The sequence below is a fragment of the Kogia breviceps genome, chromosome 11, assembly GCF_026419965.1.
Source record: "Kogia breviceps isolate mKogBre1 chromosome 11, mKogBre1 haplotype 1, whole genome shotgun sequence".
NCBI lineage: Eukaryota > Metazoa > Chordata > Mammalia > Artiodactyla > Physeteridae > Kogia > Kogia breviceps.
Genome location: NC_081320.1, coordinates 4,845,554 through 4,863,551, shown reverse-complemented (window position 1 = coordinate 4,863,551; position 17,998 = coordinate 4,845,554). Strand labels below are relative to the sequence as shown.

At 39.1% G+C, this 17,998-nt stretch overlaps 2 protein-coding genes across 6 annotated transcripts in view; both read left to right on the top strand.

Annotated features, from left to right (window-relative positions):
* Positions 1-5,789, top strand: part of IL18R1 (interleukin 18 receptor 1) — a 40,098-nt gene extending 34,309 nt beyond the window's left edge. For 3 of the 5 annotated variants that reach the window (XM_059079120.2, XM_067007037.1, XM_067007039.1), the window contains 2 exons: positions 969-1,127; positions 3,168-5,789. In XM_059079120.2, the coding sequence (XP_058935103.1) occupies positions 969-1,127; positions 3,168-3,523 (515 nt within the window). In that variant the 3' untranslated portion in view covers positions 3,524-5,789. The remainder of the gene's footprint in view (positions 1-968; positions 1,128-3,167) is intronic. The other 2 variants (XM_059079122.2, XM_067007040.1) reach the window with 1 other exon arrangement.
* IL18RAP (interleukin 18 receptor accessory protein) overlaps positions 4,869-17,998 on the top strand; it is a 51,609-nt gene continuing 38,479 nt past the window's right edge. The window contains exon 1 of the mRNA XM_059079123.2: positions 4,869-4,956. The gene's annotated coding sequence lies outside the window, so the exon portion shown is untranslated. The remainder of the gene's footprint in view (positions 4,957-17,998) is intronic.

Genomic DNA, 17,998 nt, shown 5'->3' with positions numbered 1-17,998 from the left:
ATAGGATTATGCTTAAAAAACAATGTATATACCATAACTTAAAAATACTTTGATGCTAAAAAATGCTAGACATTATTTGAACCTTCAGCAAGTCATAATCTTTTTGTTGGGTCTTTTTTCGAGGGTCTGGCCTCGATGTTGATGGCTGCTGACTGATCAGGGTGGTGGCCTCTGAAGGTTGGAGTGGCTGTGGGAATTTTTAAAAGTAAGACAACAGTGAAATTTGCTGCATTGATTGACTTCCTTTCACAAATGATTTCCCTGTAGCATGGGATGCTGTTTGATAGCATTTTTCCCATGGTAGACCTTCTTCCAAAACTGGAGTCAATCCTCTGAAACCCTGCTGCTGCTTTATCAACTAACTTTATGTAATATTCTAAGTCCTTTGTTGTCATGTCAACAATCTTCGCAGTCACTTCACCAGGAGTAGATTCCATCTCAGGAAAACATTTTTCTTTGCTCATCCATTGAAAGTTTCATCGTGCAATTAAGTCACATCTTCAGGCTCCACTTCTAATTCTAGTTCTCTTGCTGTTTCCATCATAGCTACAGTTACTTCTCCCATGAAGTCTTGAACCCCTCAAAGTCATAAAATAATTTTCATATTTTTCCTTTGAGTTTTTTATAGATTCATTATTCACATTTACAACTTCTAATTTACTAATATAAAAATAACGAAGTAAATTCACTTTGCTTTGAGCTAAATTTGTCATTAAGTTATAGAATTATTTGTTTTCTAGGAAAAATATTTTATTCTTTTATTTAAGAGCTTCATTGAGGTATGATCAATATACAAAGAACTGCACATATTTAATGCGCACTGTTTGATGCATTTAGAGGTGAGGATGCTATATTTAACTTTTCTTTTTCAATGATTCTTTTCCCATTTTTCAGAACTTTCGCTCAGATTTGTACTTAAATAAACCCTTATTTTCACACTAATTAAAAGAGTCAACCTTATCTCCTAGATGGGAAAACATACGATGCTTTTGTGTCTTACCTAAAAGAATGTCGGCCCGAGAACGGAGAGGAGCACACCTTTGCCGTGGAGATTTTACCCAGGGTGTTGGAGAAACATTTTGGGTATAAGTTATGCATATTTGAACGGGATGTGGTGCCTGGAAGAGGTAAGAAAGGAAATATCAGATAGAAAACTAGTGGAGTTTTCATCTTTAACGTCATCTTTACTTTTAGAAGATGAAGAGCTTAGCCTTACAGAAGGCTATTCTGCTTGCTTAAAAACAAACAAATGAAGTAGTGCTCTAAACCAGAAATAACCAGCTAAATCAATACAAGCAGTAGTGAGAAGATGAGAAAATTGCACTGTTTCCAAAAATGGCCTCCTGGGGACCTGGTCTCTTCACTTGGCTTCACAGTTCTCTGAGTCTTTGGAGAAAGGAAGTGGGCATTCCATTCTCAGAAGCAGATCCATTATCATTATCATGAGGCATTTATCTAGAAATACCCCACAGTAAGAATGCCTCTTTGGATGATATTTTGTACAGCAGAACCAGTTCTTAATTTAATATGTGATCCTTTGGACTATAAAACAGGTTAATTCTTACCAGAAAATGTTTCTTCTTTATCACGTTAACATTGGTGAGAAAATTGAAGTAGAAATTAGGACTGATGGCAAAGGATAAATAAAAGGAGATTGGTGGTTCCTAGAATAATTTAGTTGTGAAATTTTATTTTTTAATTAATATGTGAATACAAATGACTATAACACTTATATTGAAGTATATTACAGTTAAAATCAAAGAAATTTAGTAACATTTCCATGTTTTTACCGAAAGTCTTCCAGACCTTTGAAGTCTTCCAGAGATTTGGAATCTGATGTCAAATTATTTTGGATGCTGGCACATCACAAATGGTGCAATACAAATGTCTTCATAGTTACCATCACTCATTCATTCATCCAACATTTAGTGAGCACCGTCCTTGTGCCAAATTCTAAGCTGGGCATTTAGGACAGAGTAGGAAATAAGAAACAGTTGTGGTTTTTTTTTTTTTCCCCCTCCTGGGTTACAAATTAAGAAGGGAAAATATTACAAATCAGAAATAGAGAATACTTTTTAATAATAGATAACTTCTCAAAAGGAATAATATGCCACATTGTCAGATGCATTCAACACTGTGATATTTTTGTGCATCACTCTTTGTATCTAAGAAGACATTCTGTCATGTACAAAGTATTTCTGCTTGACTCTACATCAGTTTTATTTTACTGGGGTTGGCCCAAAAGTTCGTTTGGGTTTTTCCATAAGATGTTACAGAAAAAGCCAAAAGAACTTTTGGGCCAACCCAATATTTCCATTATTTTTCTAGGAGTCATTTTAAGAACAGATTTCTTCTTAGTTCTTAAATAAAAATAAAGAATGTTTGTATATTCGATTGTGATTAGTTTGGGCTAAGAACTCTGTCTGAGGAGGGCTAGAGGTCTAGAACAGAGGTTGGCAGTCTTCCATCCACAGGTCAAGTCCAGCCTGCCAGTCTTACTGAAACAGTTGCACACATATGTTCATGTGTGGTCTGTGGCTGCTTTTGAGTTACAACAGCAGAGTTGAGTAGCTGTGACAAAGACTGTATGACCCGCAAAGGCTAAAATATTTACCACCTGGCCCCTTTACAGGAAAAAAAATTATCAACCTGCGGTCTAGAATAATGGCAGGATTTTTAAAAAAATCTTTTATTTCAAATTTTAGCATGTTCCACCATCCATGTAAAGAGGCAAGATAATGGAATGGTTAGGAACATACACTCCAGAACCAGACCACTTGGGTTCAGATTCTGGTTCTGCCATTTACTAGCCCTGTGACTCTGGGCAAGTTACTTAACCACTCTGCTTTGGCTTCTTCATCTGTAAAATGGGGGTGATCACAATACTTTCTTCATAGGGTCATTATGATGATTAAATGAGTTAATATACATAAAATAGTTAGAAGAAGGTATGGCACAGAGAAAGTGCCACGTTAGGTGTTCATTATATATCATTGTGTAGATGATTCCTTTTTGAATAGGCATATAAAGTTGAGAATTGATGGTTTATCTCAAAGAAGGACTTACTAGTGAATTTGAGTCAATACAAAATAGGACGGTGCAAAATGATTTTAATCGCATGCCCACCCTTTCAGTTTTCTTAATCTGCCACCTCTTGTATTTTTCAGCTGTGGTTGATGAAGTCCATTCATTGATAGAGAAAAGCCGAAGACTGATCATCGTCCTGAGTAAAAGTTATATGGCTAATGAAGTCAGGTATGAACTTGAAAGTGGACTCCATGAAGCACTAGTGGAAAGGAAAATTAAAATCATCTTAATTGAATTTACCCCAGTCGGGGACTTCACATTCTTGCCTCAATCACTGAAGCTTTTGAAATCCCACAGAGTTCTCAAGTGGCAGGCCGATAAATCTCTGTCTTATAACTCAAGGTTCTGGAAGAATCTTCTTTATCTGATGCCCGCAAAAGCAGTCAAGCCATATAGAGACGAAGCAGAAGTCTTGCCCGTTTTTGCGCAGCCCTGATCTTCAGGAAAGCTGAACGGCAGACAGAACCCTTGGCACTCTGGAGACTGAGTGTATGAGCCTGTTGATAATTAAGGGCATTATTCGAATACTTAACTCTACTCTGTGAACGTCCTAGTCACAGTCTGAAGATGAAACGTGTCATGAGGTTGCCGGGGATAAGGCTAAACATTGAGCTATAGTCGTGGGCTCTCAGAAGACCCTGCAATTCAACAGAAATGGGTCTCCTGTTTCTTCCTCTTCCATAACTGGATGCAGGCGTTCTGCTCAATCCCATATTCAGCAACTGTGAGACGGCACACGGTGCAGAATAACTTATGCCTTAAACTAAGGATATGTCTTTAAGAGATTTTTAGTGCTACCAGTTGAACGGAAGGATTTTAAGTTCACAAAGTGCCATTCCTCTATAAGCCAGTAGGTGACACAGGAACTGGAATGGTGCCTTCACGACCCCACAGCAGCTCCCTACCTCTTAACCACCTCTGACAGTGCCTGGGAGGCTGGGTGCAGGGCAGGGGTCTGGGAGAACCGACAGGGCTGCAAGCAGAGCAGGGAGTGAGGTGTGAGCTGCTGTGACAGGGCCTCAGCCTCAGAGCACGTGCACTAATGTATCCTGGCTACAGCTGCAGGCCTACAGTTCTTGAAACCCCACTAGGATGCTGCAGAGGGCTTGCTTAATTGGACCTATTTGTGGGAACTTCTTAAAAGGAACTCAAAACAACTTTTTAATCTTTCATGCCAGACACGAATTTTAATTCAAATAATTTTCTGGGTCTCTCCAAAAAATGGTCTAAAACATTTGTTGATTTTGCATAAATGTTTAGACGCAGGATGGGTACCAGATCAGATGAGTTATTCAACAGCCAAATAAGGACGGTTACTTGCTTGATTTTTAAAAGATGACAGATTTTAAATGTCCTTTGGGTGGAGGCAGCATGGCAGCCAAGACACTTGAGCTCAAATCCCGGGTTTACCGCTTCCTCTGTGATCTCCGGAAACTCTTCTAACTCATCTGTGATGCGGTCTCCTCATCTGTAACATTAGAATTATAAGAACTGTACAGGGGGACTAAATGAATAAATACAAATGAAGTTCTTACAACAGTTCTTGACACAAACTTAACATTCAATAAGTGTTGGTATTGCTACTTTTGTTATTGTTATTAATTATCACCTAGGTCAGTTATTTAGCAGTGTAAAGAGAACCAGACCTGGAAAGGAAGGCAGTATTGACTTGAGGCGATTCATTCTTACAGAGAAGCATAGAGGAGCAACACATCAGCATATCTGCATTGGACGTCTGCAACTTTTCACATTGGAAGACATATATCTGTCTCCTTAGTACTGGGCCTTCTTGACGGCCTCCGAGGTCTGTTCATGAAAATCACTGAGTGAGTGATAAATAGCAGCCTTACAGAGAAAGGAAAGAGCTGGGTAAGTTTGGAAAGCTGGTTAGAAGATATGGGTGTGGCATGAATGTTCCAGAAAAATTTAAAGCAGAGACTGTTTAAAACAGCTGTGGTACTACTATATATAAAGTAGATAATCAACAAGGACCTACCGTATAGCACAGGGAACTCTACTGAATGTTCTGTAATTACCTATATGGGAAAAGAGTCTAAAAAAGAAGGGATCAGGTGAATCACTTTGCTGTACACCTGAAACTAACACAACATTGTAAATCAACTATACTCCAATATAAAATAAAAAATAAAAAAATAAAATCAGGCAACTTAAATAATAAAATAGCTGTGGTAGATACTACTGAAAGTCAAAGAAAAATGAGAGGGGCTTCCCTGGTGGCGCAGTGGTTGAGAGTCCGCCTGCCAATGCAGGGGACACGGGTTTGTGCCCCGGTCCGGGAGGATCCCACGTGCCGCGGAGCGGCTGGGCCCGTGAGCCATGGCCGCTGAGCCTGCGCGTCCGGAGCCTGTGCTCCGCAACGGGAGAGGCCACAACAGTGAGAGGTCCGCGTACTGCAAAAAAAGAAAAAAAAAAAAAGAAAAATGAGATTTTCATCAGAGTTTCAGTATAAGAAAGTCATCTAATTTTTGTAGCACTTACAATTTTGCATGCTAGTTGGATGGCTAAAAAAAATAAAGGAATTTAATTACTAAGAAGATTTATATGTGAAAATATATGGTCGTGAGAAATTTTATTGCTATCATCATAGTCTCTAATACATAGAATGATTTGCTTTTCTTTTTTATTATGTATGCTTTAAATACATTAAATGTATTTTGTATGAAATGTATACGGTAAATATATGCTTTAAAATACATTAATGAACCATTGGTCTTGTGCCTTTATTTTTGAAAAATCTTGACACCTTTTTCACTTACTTTAAAATTTCAATCCCTCAGTCTCAACATGGATTCCCACCTTTTTAATGAGATACGAGTCATTCAAAATGAATGCTTAGATCTATCTTTTTTGTGTGTTGTGTGTGGTACGCGGACCTCTCACTGTTGTGGCCTCTCCCGTTGCAGAGCACAGGCTCCAGAAGCACAGGCTTAGCGGCCATGGCTCACAGGCCTAGCTGCTCTATGGCACATGGGATCTTCCCGGACTGGGGCACGAGCCCGTGTCCCCTGCATCGGCAGGCGGACTCTCAACCACTGCGCCACCAGGGAAGCCCAGATCTATCTTTTTTAATGTCAAATTATTTTGTACCTACCTTCTTTAAAATCCATCCAGGAGCAAAAGAAGAATTCCATTCCCTCTCACAAGGCCACCCAATGTCCAGCACAAATATTAGGTCTTCACGTGCCAGTTAACTCATGTGCATATTTTAAAATTTAAGTGCCAAGCATTTCCAATCAGGACCAGTACCTAACTTTTATTGATAGAATAATGTCATTCTCTTCTATGACTTCAAATGTCCTTACACTGTGGAGTCCATTTCAGAGAATCAATGAACAGCCAGCTGTCTAAGATGTATAAAGAAACAACCCATGTGTGTCTATTATATGCTGGAAACATTTATTAAATTCGAGTTATACTCTCGTAAAGCAGAGAGAGACCTTATTACCCACATATTGTAAACCCAGGAACCTGAGACACGGTCAGTCCAGGGACTTGACCTGGGTATGCAATTAGCTAGTGTGACCAGGCTGGGGCAGAGAGGGGTGCCGTCTCCTCTCTGGAATTGCCTGTTGCAGGGAGACGAGGTAACTTTTGGGAGGCTGTAGACGCTTTCCTGGGGAGGCACCTTGTACTAGGAGGGTCTAGAACGGTCTTGCAGAGAGGAAGCAGGGCTGCTTAGGACTGGCTCGGGGGAGGTTAAAAGAGTACGAGGGCTCTTCTAGGCTACTCGGGTAAGGATGGAGGGGGAATAGCACTCAAATCCTCCACAGGATGGAAGTGTACACGTGACTGTGGCATCTGCTGAGCTAAGAGGACTTAAGACTCCTGAGAGGTACCAGGAGCTCATCCTGAGTTGATGCTGAGTGGTTGACCAGCTGGCTGTGGAGGACTGTCAGCAAGGCACAGAGTGGGTGCATCTCTTTGCAGCCATCAACATGCTTGTCTGAACCGGGGACACTGGCAAAACCGAGTTGAATCATAGCTTTAACTACTCAGAGGAAACAGCTCATCAACCTGGCACGAGTGCACCTCTGAGCGGGGAGAGCCGGGGTTGGGGGGAAGCCATCTTTCTGAGCAGCAGCTACTCTGAGAAGCGGCATCAGGAGCCAAGAAGTTGTGGCCAGGCCACAACTCTAGCAGGAAACGGGCTGTGGGCGCTGTGGGCAGGACACTGAGTGCTTCAGCCCCACCTGTGGGCCGCACCGATAGCGATCACAGTCCAGGCTGGGAGTGCCGAGACCAGCACCTACTTTTCTGTGAGAGGCTTGTGAAAACCAGCTTTCATCTCTTTACAGCCTACCTTGTGGTTGCACATACCATCCGGGGAACGTGAGACCCCATTTAAACAATTGCTACAACTCGACGTACAGGTTTAATAATTCATGGTGGGCATGTTGAAATCGACTTTCAAATTGGGTTTCAGGAGTCCCCGGTCTCTTCAGGGGTGCCTCAGCGACCATCCCGGGCGGTGGTCGCGTGTGTGCCTGGCCCCTGCCCTCTCGCCACCTCCCATTCCTTCCAAATATCAGTCCTTCAACAGGAGTAGTGCTGCTTTTACCCATTTTTATGTTGAGATTCCACATGACAATTGTATTTGGCAAAATCAAACACCTCTGAAGAGGCCATGGTTTAGATGTAATGAATGTAATCCTCCCTGGCTAGTTTAAACAGAAATGGTTATAGAATTGTTTAGAAAGGGGAAGAAATAGACTCTAGGCTATTCTTCCATGGATATGGTCCGAAGTCACCCACAAAAACATTGGGCTTCCAAGAGCTGTTGATCCTGCCACAGACAGGAAGAAATCTCTGAAATCATGAAGATTCTGCTACAGATGCCAGCTCAGACCATCCTGCGGGCTATAACTGTGGAGCTGCTGAGAGCTAGGAAAACCAACTGCTCCCAGCTGCTTCTGTTCACCCAATTGAGTCCACGAGGGGTGACTTAGTTATCAATTTACTTTAGCCCACAATATACACAATAGCCTCAGCATGATGATAATACTATCAACGCCATCAATATTCTGTTGACGAAAAACAGTTCAAGATTTTGGGGGCACTGTTTTATCCCTTGAGAACCTCCCATTAGAATGTTAAGTCAAGTCGGTGTGTTCTAAGGTCATTTGAAATGATTCCTCTTGATGTAGTTTTGTTGACTCAGTATAGAGTTAGATTTATTTCTTTTATTGTGATTTTTTAGGAATTGCTGCTTAAATTGTATTTCTAATAATGCAAAATATTTACATCCTTCTAAGAGCAAATCTGCAAAGTAAGGTATATGCAGAGAGGTCCGTCTTCTACCCTTCTTGTTCGCCCCTTCCCCACAGGTAAACCTTTCTAAAAGTGATGTTGATTTACCCTTCTGTTTTGTAATATAATTAAATAGGCATACATATTTAATCCCCCCACATCTTACAGATTAATCGTAGTGTATTAACTACAATTTTTCCACCTTGCTTTTCCCACTCAATATATTCCAGAGATCACTCCCTAACTGTATATGGAGCTATTTCTCATTCATACAGGTACATGGTACACCATTGTGTGGCTTGATTATTACCATAGTTTATTCAGCCAATCTCAGATGTTTCCAGTCTTTTGCTATTACAAATTATGTTGTAAAGAATTGTCTTATGCATGCATCTTTCTTTCTTTCTTTCTTTCTTTCTTTCTTTCTTTCTTTCTTTCTTTCTTTCTTTCTTTCTTTCTTTCTTTCTTTCTTTCTTTCTTTCTTTCTTCTTTTTTGGCCACGCCGCAGGCATGTGGAATCTTACTTCCCTGACTAGTGATCAAACCTGTGCTCCCTGCAATGGAAGTGCAGACTCTTAACCACTGGAGCGCCAGGGAAGTCCCCTTATGCATGCATCTTTTCACATTTTTCAAGATTATTTTTGGGATAGATTCCAAATGTAGAATACATGGGTCGGAGGGCAAGGTATATGTAATTTTGCTGGATATTGCCATATTCCTTTTCATAGGGGTAATATTTTCCGTTCCCATCAGCAATGTAAGGAGCACTAGCCCCTTAGCTTTTGTGAATTTTACTGTAGCGATGTTGATCTTTTTCATCCCTGTTGTTGAAAGGTCTTTACATATTAGAACTCAGACATTGTGATGTAAGTTGCAAATACTTTTCTTTCCCACTTTGTCCTTTGTGTTTTTAACTTTGCTTTTGGTATTTACCCATTCCCTGATTATACAGGAATTCACCCATACTTCCAATACTCATATAGATTAATTTTTAAAATTTAAATCTTCAGTCCATTTGGAATTTGTACTGGTGTGCAGTGCAAGGAATTAATCCATTGAATCATTTTTCAGGTGACAGTCCAGTTACCACAATACTACATTTTTACTCTTATCCACTGATTTGGGATGCCCCTTCTAACTTATACTCAATTCCCATTTCTTATTAGATCTATTTCTGGACTATCTAGTCTATTCTATTGGTCAACTTGCTATTCATGTGGTAATACTGTACTGTTTCAATTGCAGAGATTTTTAAACATATTTTAATATCTTGTAAGGGCTATGTCCCTAATCTCACCCTAAAGCTCTTATTTTTCAGTGATTTCCTGACTTTTCGTGCATGTTTTTTTCTTCCAAATGAACTTTATAATTAGTATACTTAACTCCAGGAAAAAAAAAAAAAACTGATGACATTTTATTGAGTTCACATTAAATTTTTAAATTAATGTAGGGAGGATCAACTTATTTTTGAGATTACTTCTTCCTAGCCAAGAACATAGGATGTTTCTCCACTTGTTCAAATATGCATTTGGTTCATTCAGGATTGTTTTATAGTTTTACTCATAGAGGTTTTGGATAGTTCATGTTAAGTTTGGGCTATTTTGCTATTAAAATGGTGTCTTCTCTTTGGTGATCTTCTAATTTGTTTTTATATATGTACACTAAGGCAATTGATTTTTCTGTTAATTTTATCATCTGCTACTTTATTATATTCTTATTGCTTGTAGCAGTTCTTTAATTGATTCATATCACCTGCAAAAAGAGATAGGGGATTTTTCACTCTTCTCTTCCAATTCCAATGCTTCTAATTGCTTTTTCTTGCTTAATTGTATTAGTAATTAAGCCTCCAGCATAATGTTAATAGTAGTGGATGTAGATATTCTTGTCTCTCTCTGACTTCAGTGGGAAGCCCCTAGTGTCTCCCCACTGAGTATGACACTATTTTACATACCTACACCGTATGTATACTATATAGTTAATTAAATTAAGCACAGCTCTGTTAGTTCCAATTTTATCCTGATTTTTTTTTAACATAAATGGGTATTGACTTTTGTCCAATGCCTTTTTATGCAACTATTATACAAAAGTCATTATATGATTTTTCTCCTTAGAGAATATTAATGTTTTCATCATATCGTACCATTCTTGCATTTTGGAGTAAATTTCACTTCATCTTAAGATTTTTTTAAAACAAGCTATGTATTTTGTTCACTAATACTTTATTTAGGAATTTGCATATTTGTTTCTAAGCAAGATTGAGCTGTAGTTGTGTGTGGGTGTGGGTGTGTTTAAGTATTCAATCTTAAAGAAGTATACAATCTTTAAGTATTCTTAAATATTAGCAAACAGTGAAAAATCATTAAATATTTGAGAAAGTTTTTTACTATGAAAGGTCAAGGTTAACAACAAAACAGAGCTTGGAGATAAGCCAAGGAAAAATATATTTACAAACAAACTTTAATATTCTCAGAGAAACAAAGAAAGATGTTACATCAGAGCACAACAAAATGGAGTTGGAAATTAAAAATGAGATAACTGAAGTGGGAAACACAATATCCAGGTTAGAGGGTGGTGAGGTGCCACCCAGAATGTAAAAAAAAAGCTAATTAAATTGAAAATAGAGGAGAAAAAAGAATTAGAATATGGGCCTAAATTAATGTAATAGAATATCTATAAAATGAGAATAAGCAAACGCCCTATACCATGAGAATAGAGAAATAAAAGGAATTTTTTTACAAATAAGTAAAGAAAATATCTCAAAATTGAAGGACATGAGTTTCTAGATTGAAAGGGCTACCAATTTCCCAGCAAAACAAATAGAGAATCACTTCCAAACTTGGAAGGAAAAGTGATGTGTTCCCTACAGTCTTATACTCAAACAATTCTTCTCCAATATGAGGACAAAATAGAGATTTTCAAACATATAAGCCCTCAAGATATTTACTTCCCATGTACCCTGTGTCTGAGGTCTACTGGAAGAGGTGCTTCTCCCAAAGAGAGAACATCCTCTAAGAAGGCTCAGAAATAAGGGATCCAACTTAGGAGAGTGGTAAAAAGTGTCTCCAGGCTGACGGTAAATGGAAATCCCAGGATGGCCATTGAGAGCAAGTTCCAGATAGACCGTTTTCAGGAAGAAGACAGATTTCCCAGTGTGGTTAATACACTGAGAGGTCATTTACATTTCTAGTGGAAAGTTGAGGAATGAGTTAATGATAAATATAGAAAAATTTAATCAAATGAAGAAAAATAATTATTAGCTTCTAGTGAAACCAAAGTTGGTATATGAAAAGAGATGTAGTCAAATAGCATTATATGGCTCAGCCATAAATAGTATTTACCTGTAACAATGGTGTAAATATCCAACATTTATTTAACTAAAATTATGGTATAACTATATTTGGAGGGAAAATGTGTTTTTGGTAGTGGTGGTGTTGGGGGGTAAATCACACATTTCATTGTCAGGAAGTCAACAGATTATATCTAAAACTTTGTTCAAAGTCAAGGTTCTTAGAAAGGCAGGCTATGCTTTGCTTTCTCATTAATCCCTGGTCCATTTGCTGCAATATCTCCCATACTCTGCAGTCCAGGACGTCTGCAGGCTCTGGATCCCCAGTTCTAATGGAAACTCTTCAACCCCCCTTGACTTCTCTGTTGCAGTCAACACTAGTCACCCCAGTTTTCTTCTGAAACCTCCCTGGATTTGTGAAAAGATTCCCTCCTGGTTTTCATAGCCCCATTTTCATATTCCCTTTTCATACTGTTTGGTGGTTTCTCTTTCTCTGTTCCATGCCACCCCTCCCTTTAAATTTTCCAGGGTCCCTTTCTGGAATCTTCTTTCCTTCTCATGCTGCATATTATCCTTGCCCATTGATTTAGCAAACCTAAAGAGGAAAAATATCCTTCTTTCCATCTGTGGTCTGTTTTCTGAGCTCTAGAATCACACATTCAGCTCTACCTTGGTTATCTAGAAATGTATATAACATCTAAAACTCAACTATTTATACTGAATTGATTCTAGTTTCCCAAAGCCTGTACCTCTGTTTTGGTTTTACGAACCCATTTTCTACCTGATGAAAATGGTAGAACCATTTTCTTCCAAGCAGGAAACTGAGGGTCACCTCTATTGGTTCTCTTTCTCCCATGTTTCATATTCAGTCAGGAAGTTCTACCCTGGACCTGTGTTCTCTCTAATAGCTCCTTAGCAGCTGCCTTACATATGTCCCTTACTAACGCCTGCAAAAATAGGTGAGTAGATGCTTCTGACGGAGCTTAAAGAGGTTCTTTTCTGTTTGCTGTTCTGTTTACTGCAAGTTTCTCAGTCATCAGCTGAGAATGAGGATGAGGGAGGAAACTTTAGAAGAAAGGAAGAAATATGAAGTTGTTTTCTAGGAAAATTAGATAGTGAGTGAAGTAGAGAAATATAGCATGGCTGCTAACAAGTATTAAAGTCTCCCTCAGGTTATGGAGACCAGTCAGCATGCCTGCGTGTTTCCTCCAGCCATGTTCAGTTGTGTATGTTCAACTAAGGAAGAGAGTTGGTAATTTTTAAGCTAATGAGATAAAATAAGAGAGTGTCAGGTGAACTAAAGGTATAGTTAAGTTACTGATAATAATGCATGACAATAAAACTTAAGTTGGAAAATGCATGTATAGAGGGTGTCATTGAAGATTTGGTAAGAGCAATATGAGTTTCTTCTGTGACCACATGATTGACACAAATGAATTGATATCGGAGTGTTTCAGGGAGTAAGATGATAGAATGCTTGAAACGGAGGTTATTGAGGCATGTCAAATACTAGTAATGGCAGCTGTAGGAATAAATGCCTGAGGTAGGCGTGGAAGTCAAGACATTTGGAAGAGAGGAAGTTAAAGAATAGAGAGACCAGGGTGTTCCGTGGATCATCTGTGTGAATACTAAAATTACCAAGAATCAAAACAGGGAGGGTTCTGGTGAGCATAAGAATAAGTGAGGGGCTAAACTCTTCAGAGAATGTGAAACTGAGAGGAACCCTGAGGGGCTTTCCCAGGAACAGACTCCCGTGTCCTCCGCCTCTTGTTGGTAGAGCTTTAGCTTCCCAGGCTTTCCCTGAGTTCCAAAGAGCAAATTTAATCAGAGAAGCAAGAAAATGCAAAAACAATGGAAAGCAGTCAAGCAAGACAAAATAATAATAGGTTAGCCATAAAATCAGGTCAAGGACTTTTAGTTCTTCCTCCAGGGCTAGTTATTTTGCAGATACTAAAGCCCCCACCAGGTGGAGAAAGTTAACTGAAAGCTGACCACCAGCATGTGGACCTCAGACACTTTGGAACCAGAAGGTTGATGATTGAGATTTCCAAAACATGACCCTGTTACCTCACCGTCAGCCAATCAGAGAATTGTACACGAGCTGGTCTTATACCCTGAGACTCTCTCCCTTCACTTTGTCCTTAAAAACCCTTCCCTGATAGCCACCAGGGAATTCAGGTCTTTGGAGCACAAGCTGCCTGTTCTCCTTGCTTGGTACCCTGCAGTGAATGCTGTTCTCGCCTTCACCACAACCTGGTATAAGTAGACTGGCTTTGCTGCATGTAGACCCAAGTTCTGTTTAGTAACAAATACAGTAGTGTGACCAGGGGTTTGGGGACAACCTCAACAAGGTGAGTAATGGGTGGTATTACAGGGTGAGGACATGCTATTCAAAGCTAGGGATTTTTAGGGAGGAGGGAGTATAATGGCTGGAAATCAGTGGCTCAAGGGGTCTGGGAGGGAAAACAACCACAATTTAACTGGACTGTTAGGGAAACAATGTCCCCGGGAGAGAGTCAAATAGCAATGGTGAGAAAGGGATAAGAAAGTCCAGGGAAGAGTTTGAAGATATGACAAATGAGCAATTTAACCATCTACAAATGAGGTTAGAAAAAAATTAATTAAAATTCAGAGAAATTCCTCTGGGAGACATCCCCAAGTCTGCGGTTTGGCTAAGAGCCCATCTCCTATGGTCCACTGTGCATACCTCTATTTAGCATTTACCGTCTAAGAAATGATCTTCAGAGATCCAGTCCCTCTTTGGCCAGCCTAACTGTTCACAGTTACTAGCAAAAGATCTTGCTTATAGTAGATGGTTAGCAAATGTTTGTTAGATTGGACTTATTACTGTGCACTGTTAATTATTAACTTTCCCCCCAAATATGAGCTCTTTGAGGATAGAGCGTGTGTATTTTATTTATCCTTGTATCATGTTTCTGATACGATAATAGACACAAATAAAATGCTTGGAACCATGAATGCACAGAATAGATTCATTTTTATTTCTCCCAGAAATTTACTCCAAGTGAAATAGAATTCATTTATCCAAAGGTAATATTATATGTTTCAGTTATTTATTGCTATCTAACAAATCACCCCAAAACTTAGTTGCTTAAACATTGACAGTTTGTTATTTCTCACAACGCTGCAATCTAGCTTGGACTCCATTGGACCAGTTTTCTGCTCCATGTGGTGTCTGCTGGGTCTGGAACATCTAATATATTCTTCACTCACATGTGTAGACTAAGATGGTTGGAGCAACTGGAGTATGACTAGACAGCTCACTCTCTCTCTCTCCTCGGGTTTTTACAACTAGCTTTTATAGCTACTTGAGCTTCCTTACAGCAAGATGATCTCAGAACATTTGGACAAGAAATATTGTATCTGGCCTCCAAGAGAAAGCTGAAGACCTTTAAAAACCTAGATCCAGATGGGCACTTCCACTGCATTTTGTTGGTCAAAGCAAGTCACAGTCATCCTAGATTCAAGAACAGGAACAATAGACTCCACTTCTCGACAAGCACAAGAATGCACATGAACGACCAGGGGAACTGATGGCAGCCATTTTGGGAGACTAGCCCCACAATGCCTGTAGGAGGGTATTCTGTCTCCCGCAAACCCTATGCAAACTCCATTAAAGGGATCAAACTGGCTTTAGGAATCACTTCTCTAAACAACTTTAGACTCAACTTCAAGGTCTGCATCAGGATCTCTGAAGCTTCAGAAGGATAGCTCCCACACCCCAACTCACTTGAATCCAGTTCAATTCAATAGGTATTGAATACCGGTCATAGACAACCACTTACGTTTAGCCTTTTCCTCCCATCTTAGCTACATCTCTTCCCAGGTCTCTTGCCTTTACTCTTTTTTTTTTATCATTCATCTTCCATGGATTTTATTTATTTATTTTTTAAACATCTTTATGGAGTATAGTTGCTTTACAATGTTGTGTTAGTTTCTGCTATATAACAAAATGAATCAGCTATATGCATATGTATAACCCCATATGCACCCCACTTGCATCTCCCTCCCACCCTCCGTATCCCACCCCTCTAGGTGCTCACAAAGCACCGAACTGATTTCCCTGTGCTATGCAGCTGCTTCCCACTAGCTATCTATTTTACATTTGGTAGTGTATATATGTCAGTGCTACTCCCTCACTTCCTCCCAGCTTACACTTCTCCCTCCCCATGTCCTCAAGTCCATTCTCTACGTCTGCGTCTTTATTCCTGTCCTATCCCTAGGCATAAGACCATTTTCTTTTTAGATTCCATATGTACACTTTAGCATACAATTTCATTTCATTTCATTTTATGGCTGAGTAATATCCCATTGTATATATGTGCCACATCTTCTTTATCCATTCATTTGTCGATGGACACTTAGGTTGCTTCCATGTCCTGGCTATCGTAAATAGTGCTGCAGTGAACATTATGGTACATGGCTCTTCTTGAATTATGGCTTTCTCAGGGTGTATGCACAGTAGTGGGATTGCTGGGTCCTACGGTAGTTCTAGTTTTAGTTTTTTAAGGAAACTCCCTACTGTTCTCCATAATAGCTGTATCAATTTACATTCCCACCAACAGTGCAAGAGGGTTCCCTTTTCTCCACATCCTCTCCAGCATTTATTGTTTGTAGATTTTTTTGATGATGGCCATTCTGACTGGTGTGAGGTGATACCTCATTGTGGTTTTGATTTGCTTTTCTCTGCTGATTATTGATATTGAGCATTCTTTCATGTGTTTGTTGGCAATCTGTATATCTTCTTTGGAGAAATGTCTGTTTGGGTCTTCCACCCATTTTTGGATTGGGTTGTTTGTTTTTTTTCATATTGAGCTGCATGACCTGCTTGGATATTTTGGAGATTAATCCTTTGTCAGTTGCTTCATTGGCAAATATTTTCTCCCATTCTGAGGTTTGTCTTTTCATCTTGTTTATGGTTCCCTTTCCTGTGCAAAACCTTTTAAGTTTCATTAGGTCCCATTTGTTCATTTTTTAAAAAATTTCCATTTCTCTAGGAGGTGGGTCAAAAAGGATCTTGCTGTGATTTGTCATCAAGTGTTCTGCCTATGTTTTCCTCTAAGAGCTTTATTTTTTTAAGATTTTTATTGAGTATAATTGCTTTACAATGGTGTGTTAGTTTCTGCTTTATAACAAAGTGAATCAGCTATACATATACATATATCCTCATATCTCCTTGTCTTGTGTCTCCCTCCTACCCTCTGTATCCCACCCCTCTAGGTGGTAACAAAGCACAGAGCTGATCTACCTGTGCTGTGTGGCTGCTTCCCACTAGGTATCTGTTTTACATTTGGTAGTGTATATATGTCAGTGCTACTCCCTCACTTCATCCCAGCTTACCTTTTCCTCTCTCCATGTCCTCAAATCCATTCTCTACATCTGAGTCTTTATTCCTGTCCTCCCCTAGGTTCTTCATGACCTTTTTTTTTTTTTTTTAGATTGCATATATATGTGTTAGCATACGGTATTTGTTTTTCTATTTCTGACTTACTTTACTCTGTATGACAGACTCTAGGTCCACTCACCTCACTACAAATAACTTAATTTTATTTCTTTTTATGGCTGAGTAATATTCCATTGTATATATGTACCACATCTTCTTTATCCATTCATCTGTTGATGGACACTTAGTTTGCTTCCATATCCTGGTTATTGTAAATAGAGCTTCAGTGAACATTGCAGTACACTACTCTTTTTAAATTATGTTTTTCTCAGGGTATATGCCCAGTAGTGGGATTGTTGCATCGTATGGTAGTTCTATTTTTAGATTTTTAAGGAATCTCCATACTGTTCTCCATAGTAGCTGTATCAATTTACATTCCCACCAATACTGCAAGAAGGTTCCCTTTTCTCCACACCCTCTCCAGCATTTGTTGTTTGTATAGATTTGTTGATGATGGCCATTCTGACTGGTGTGAGATGATATCTCATTGCAGTTTTGATTTTCATTTCTCTAATGATTAGTGACGTTGAGCATCCTTTCATGTGTTTGTTGGCAATCTGTATATCTTCTTTGGAGAAATGTCTATTTAGGTCTTCTGCCCATTTTTGGATTGGGTTGTTTGTTTTTTTGATATTGAGCTGCATGAGCTGCTTATAAATTTTGGAGATTAATCCTTTGTCAGTTGCTTCATTTGCAAATATTTTCTCCCATTCTGAGGGCTGTCTTTTTGTTTTGTTTATGTTTTCCTTTGCTGTGCAAAAGCTTTTAAGTTTCATTAGGTTCCATTTGTTTATTTTTGTTTTTATTTCCATTTCTCTAGGAGGTGGGTTAAAAAGGATCTTGTTGTAATTTATGTCATGGAGTGTTCTGCCTATGTTTTCCTCTAAGAGTTT